The sequence below is a fragment of the Poecilia reticulata genome, linkage group LG9, assembly GCF_000633615.1.
Source record: "Poecilia reticulata strain Guanapo linkage group LG9, Guppy_female_1.0+MT, whole genome shotgun sequence".
NCBI lineage: Eukaryota > Metazoa > Chordata > Actinopteri > Cyprinodontiformes > Poeciliidae > Poecilia > Poecilia reticulata.
Window position 1 is genome coordinate 31554121 of NC_024339.1, and position 6215 is coordinate 31560335.

At 38.1% G+C, this 6215-nt stretch overlaps 1 protein-coding gene across 1 annotated transcript; it reads left to right on the forward strand.

Annotated features, from left to right (window-relative positions):
• Positions 1 to 932: 932 nt before the first annotated feature.
• LOC103470718 (STAM-binding protein-like A) lies at positions 933 to 4051 on the forward strand. Its single transcript, XM_008419350.1, has 5 exons — positions 933 to 1057; positions 1950 to 2087; positions 2600 to 2712; positions 2797 to 2896; positions 3618 to 4051. The coding sequence occupies exons 1-5, from the start codon at positions 938 to 940 to the stop codon at positions 3672 to 3674; spliced, it is 528 nt and encodes a 175-aa protein (XP_008417572.2). The 5' UTR covers positions 933 to 937; the 3' UTR covers positions 3675 to 4051.
• The last annotated feature ends 2164 nt before the right edge of the window (positions 4052 to 6215 follow it).

The following is a 6215-nucleotide window of genomic DNA, read 5'->3' on the forward strand; positions in this document are numbered from 1 at the left end:
TTCGCAAGTCAGTACTGCTCTCCTTATGCATTGCTATGGCATGCCCCTAATAATAAAGAGACATTCTATTGGGTGTAGAACAATAGGTGCCTGCCATGCAATGCATGGAGGCAGTACTGACTTGCTTYGCAAGTCAGTACTGCTCTCCTTATGCATTGCTATGGCATGCCCCTAATTAATTATAAAGTCTCTGTAAAACAAAATTGTCCTTCAAAAAAAGGATAGTTGAAACCAAAGCAGCAGAAACTGAAATTGTTTTTGGTAAAAAGAAAAAAAACCCCAATAATTTATATATAATAAAATATATATAAATCCTTTATTTTATCATGCGATTAAGTCATTTATTGCGACAGATCTAGCGAGAATTATTGATCAGTTTTATGTTTTAAATATCTGAAATACTACCAGTCTGATGGCGTGACCTTTCCTGTTTTATCCAGTGTTAATCTGCTGCTGCACCAGTTACGCCACAAGTCGTTGCTAGGCAACCAAAGTTGGGTTACCTAGCTTGTTACCCAGCAGGTTGTTGCTAGGAAACCAGAGATTCCACCAACTCACTCTGGATCAGAGTTCAGTGAATATTCTATCTATTATCTACTGATATTGATCACATGTCTATTGCGATATATATTGTTATTGATTTATTGTCAAGCCTTAAGTTCGGGTGTCTGTGACTCTGTGCCTGATCCGTCAGGGCAGATGAAGCTGTTGGTGTCTTAAAATGTCCTGTACAGCGTTGTCAATAAATTTGTAATTTATGTAGGCTATGTGTTTTACAAAAAAGAAATGTTTTCAGTCAATTCAGCGCTGCTTTTCTGTATCGGATCGGTATTGGCCGATGCTAAACCTCAGCTATTGGTATTAGAGATGTATAAAATGAGCAGGCTTTTTCCATTCAGCTGCTGTTTTCCTCGTCTGTGTGGTTTTTGCAGGTACGATGGTGGATGCCCTGCGGCAGCTGGCCGTTCCTGCTGAGCTGTGCCGCAGCTTCCTGAGGCTGGCCGAGGCCAACACCAGCCGCGCTGTGGAAACCTGCGGCATCCTGTGTGGAAAACTGGTAAGTCTTTCTCTAACACAGCAGCTCACTCAATTTGTTTTATTACATTTCTCAATAAAATGTGCACATCTTTAAAAGTTTACAGTGCTTAGCAAAAGTATTTATTGCCGTTAAAAAATCTGTTGTAAGGCCAAATCTGCTGGTATGTCCTCTAGAGAGACAGAGTACGAAGTATCGATTCAGAGAGGCTCAAAACAAATACACCGAATAGTGGAATGATTAATCATGATTAATCGATTATTAAAATAACAGCCAACTAATTTAGTAATCGACTAATTGTTAACTGAAGTATTTTCAGTCATTTGCTGAAAAAAAATAGCCAGAGGAGCAATTAAGACAAAACTGTAAAAAAAAAAAAAAAAAATGCATTTAAGATAAAAAAATCTTTTAAAAACATACATTTGTAAAGGACTGAATATTCTGTTAAGAAATATTTGCGCCACGAATCCTGATGTATTTATTAGATGTTGCCAGTTGCTATGACAACAGCTATGTGTGTAGCGTAGCCGACACAAAGAGCGAGAAAAAAGAAGAATATGAGCGGTTCTGAGTTGTTCTTCAACGATTTTTCTGCGTTATTTTTCCCTTTGCTGTGGCGCTCTGCACTAAATTAATAACCCCAACGTCTCCAGGATTCATTTTATTAACGAATTGTTCCACCGCGGCTATGGATGGAAAGTAAAAGAAGAGCCTTTTTGCTAAATTTCTGATGTAAACGATAACATGCAAGGGGTCTACCCATCCCACGCTTTTCAGATTTTGTTATTTTATTCTTCCTCTTCACAGTTATGTGTAGGATTTGACTGCATAAAATCCTAAGTTTATAATCCATTAAAGTTCCTGGTCATTTATCATGACTCAGCATCCTCTGACTGGTTTGTGTTCGCTCCAGACCAGAAATGCGTTCACTGTGACCCACGTCATCGTGCCGAAGCAGTGCGGCGGGCCGGACTACTGTGACACTGAGAACGAGGAGGAGCTGTTCCTGATCCAGGACCAGCACGACCTCATCACCCTGGGATGGATCCATGTGAGTGACAGGAAGCTGCTGACATCACTTCCTGCTCTGCTCAGGCAGACGCAGCTCATCCAACCATCAACCAATCCATCCAACCGATGCGTCTGATATGTCCTACTGTCTGTTGATTCTTCCTTTTTTCTTACCTCCTTGCCTCTTTCGTTCTTTCCTTTCATTCATTTCGTCTTTCCTTCTTGTTTTCTTAAGTTCTCTCTCTCCCTCCCTCAAAAATAGATCGACTTTCTGTTTTTCCTTTGATTATTGAACAGTTTCCATCTCTGTTCTGTCAATTTGTTTACCAGTTTCATTCCTACAAACATTATTTATGTAAAAAAAACAAAAAGTCTCATTCCAAATTACGAATCAAACATTTTTGGTGTCTTTGATCGCACCTCGAAAAGTTTGGGACGCATCAAAGTTAGTTTTATGAATCAGAGAAAATCTACATTTATTATTGAGCGATAAATGCCTTTAAATGTTGTTAATGTTAAACGTTGCAGTAATATTAGTTTTCGTTTTCGCAGACTCACCCGACGCAGACCGCCTTCCTGTCCAGCGTCGACCTCCACACACACTGCTCCTACCAGATCATGCTCCCCGAGGCCATCGCCATCGTCTGCTCGCCTAAATTCAACGAGTGAGTCGGGGGGAAAACCCGGGAGTTTTCCGGCCATTTCCACTGTGGTTGTTTCAAACCTTTTCCGATTGTTTTCCTGGTCAGAATCGGCTACTTCCGGCTAACCGATCGAGGAACGGATGAGATCTCTTCGTGTAAACAGAAGGGCTTCCATCCTCACAGCAAAGATCCTCCTCTCTTCACAGTGAGTATAAAAATGTAAACTTTAATTTAATATATTTATTTCCATCCAGATGCAACCTCCATTTGAATTTTTATGACAGTCTGAACGGCCCAGTTTCAATCTTTTCACCCCCACAAAACATCCAATTTGTGCTACTTCTATATGTGGAACTGAGTTGCATCCCATAGTTTTCAAACTGTCTGTAGTTTGAACGATCATGTCGCATTTTATCCGACTTTTATGTCGTTAATGTGAGACAAGCGTCATAATTCTGCACCAGAAGAAGCCAGGCGCGGTAAATCTGGACGCTATTCCTTAAAATCGGGAAAGAAGAGCTGGTTCAGATTGTTTCACTTATAACAAGGCAAAAATGCCTTGTTACAAGTGAAATAATATGCCAATAATCTGCAAAAGTAGCACTTTTTCATCGATATTAAGAAATTATTTACAAAAAACAAGCTCCTAATTTTTGCAGAAATGTTTCTTGTTAGTTAGTTTTGTCTTATTTCAAGCGTATTAAGATGTTTGTATTAGAAATCAGACCAAAAATACTAGATCAGATCTTGTGTTTTTGCAGTGCAATAGAGGCAAAAAACCACCACATCCTTCCACAAAATCCTTTTTTTATCGAAGTTATCATTAAGCTAATTCATTTTTGTAATTCCAGTTCAATGTAAACGCAGTTAGTGCAGCAGGTCCGCTTGGTGGAGAGACTTCCTCTAAATGCATTTATCCTTTTCAGCACGCCGGACATGTGAACATCACGGACGACGCTGTGAGCATGATGGACCTGCGGTGATCTTCTGGTTCCACCCAAACACTTGAGGACTGTTTAACCGAACTGAACGTGTTTCACTGGAAGAAGCTGAAAACACTCGTTTTTTTTCCCCGGACGGTACTGAGAAAAGCGCCAGCCACGTTTACCGTTTATTTAGACTTCTTTTCTTCTCAAGAGGAACTGTGTTGAACATTCATATATTATTGCACTTTCCAAACAAGCAAACTACTATCAGACTCATGGACTTCTGAACCTCTTGTCTTTTCCATGCTTCTGTTTTTTTGTCCTTAACTTGTTCTCTGTTCTGCTTTCTTCTTTCAACATGTTTGTCAGTGACCGCTGACAGGTGAGATTTTGATTCTGCCTGACAGATAAAGTGCCAAGGATGTGAACATTCATACTTTGTTGAGTTTTTTTTGTTGTTGTTTTTTACCCCAACTGTTCCAAACTCTTTGGGTTTTTCTTCTGTTAGCTTTTGGAGTGATATTACTGATGAGATGCAAGCCAGCAGTAACTCAGGTACGCAGGCAGTGCTGCAGTTCCTGCCCGGTATTCAAGTTTCCCTTTATTCACCAAATGAAGAATTTGGTTTAAAATGTTATTCCGGTTTGTGACGGGAGCCATCTTTTTAATCATAATTTCTTCATTCCTTGTATTTGTTTTCGGAGAAAGGCGGGTAGTAGATTTACGATTTCTACTTGTCATCATAGGGTGGTGAGAATAAGCAATTGAGTGTGGGCGGCTGCTGTGAGGAAAAAAACAGATTTATTTTGTTTTTTGATTTTTTTTTGTCGCTCTTAAATGTGTCAGATCATCAAGAAAATATAAGTAAATCTGAAAACTAGTAAGTGATAATTTAATTAATTAAAGAATAAAAAGCTATCCAATGATTTGCTCCATTGGGAAAACTGTGGCTAAACAGCTTCCCCCGCCCTTTTTATAGGAGACTTATTATGCAAAATTCACTTTTTGTACTTCCATTAGTGTCAAAGCGCCAAATAAAAAAAAAAATTAATCTGCTTTCTGGCAATAATTTAATGTTTTGTTGGTGTTTGAGGCATTTCAAAAACCTTACAATACAGACGTCAGCTGTTGCTTAGCAACCCAAACCCAGCCCAGCCCGTTACCTAGCAACCCCAGCAGAGTTCCGCACAGTGGAGCACAAATTTTTCTGGACAATAATGTTGTTTCGAAGCCATTTTTAACTGGAAGACATTTTAAATATCCCAAATAAATAAAACGACAAAAACAGCCAAATGAATTATGAAGTCTCTGTAAACAAAATTGTCCTTCAAAAAAGGGGCTTGTTGAGACCAAAGCATTAGAAAGAAAGACTTTTGTAATCCAGTTTTTGATGGAGAGAAAAAGGTGATTAATAAATCAAATAGAAATTTATCATGTGATTAATTGATTTATTGCTTATTGCGACAGCCCTACTCATACAGTTTCACCACTGTATGTTTTGTGTAATGACTGCTGGAAAAGACAAGTGAATAAAATACAAAGTATGAGTTGAAGGGGCGGGGCCAGCAGCAGCTTATTTGCATAAAAGGGACAGCCCTAAAACAACAAATTCTGAAAGGAGCTCAAAATAGGTTGAACTGAGGAGGTGAAACGAATAATTTTCTACAAAAAATGGAATTTACATGTTTTGCACAGCCCATAAACATATCGTAACTTATTTAAAAAGAAGCCTAATGGGTTTTCTTTTAACACAACACTCAATTTCACAATTTTTGATTATTATTGTAGATATGATAATTAACTCGAATAGAGCTTCTCTGCTGGATAAAACATCTCAAAACTCAAAGCCATCGATGTACATAAGTCTGGAAAGGTTTACTAAGCAATTCCCAAGAGTTTGGGATCTGAGTGAACCAAAATGAGATTCGTAATCCACAAATGGAGAAAACATTCAGCAGTGGAGGAGCTTCGCAGGAGAGGTCTGTCAACCAAAGTTACTCCAAAACGCATCAAAGATTCAACCAGGTCACCAGAGCTCCATTTTACGTTCAGCAAAAAGAAAACATGAAGGTGAAGCGAATAATCCAAATCACAGCAGCAAGTCTACCTCTGAATGACTAATAAAAACAAAGCAAAGTGGCAAAAATAGTTGCTAGTTTCAAAATTTCATCAGAATTTTTTTTTTTACTTATTTTTTGTCAAATATTTAAATTTATTTATGATCTGTAACATTTAGATGTGACAAGAAGCAAAACAATAGAAATCTGATTTTTTTTCACACCACTGTATGTTACTAACGTGTTCATTGTCCACATTGTTTTTATTTGATTGTTCCTCTCTCTTGTAGCCATAACTATCAATTATATGCCAAGAAGAAAATAAACTTATAGATGAATTTGGTTGTTATCGCTGTTTTATTTAAAGAGGTTGTGGATTGAGTGTGAATGTTGCATCATTTGGGGGAGTTTAATAATGTGTTTGAGCAAAAATAATAATAAAATAAAATCTTTGCATGATGCTACCCTCTCCATTCTGTCCTGCTACAGAAGGCCACAGAATAACAATATAGACAATCATTGGGAAGAATCTTACTGGTTT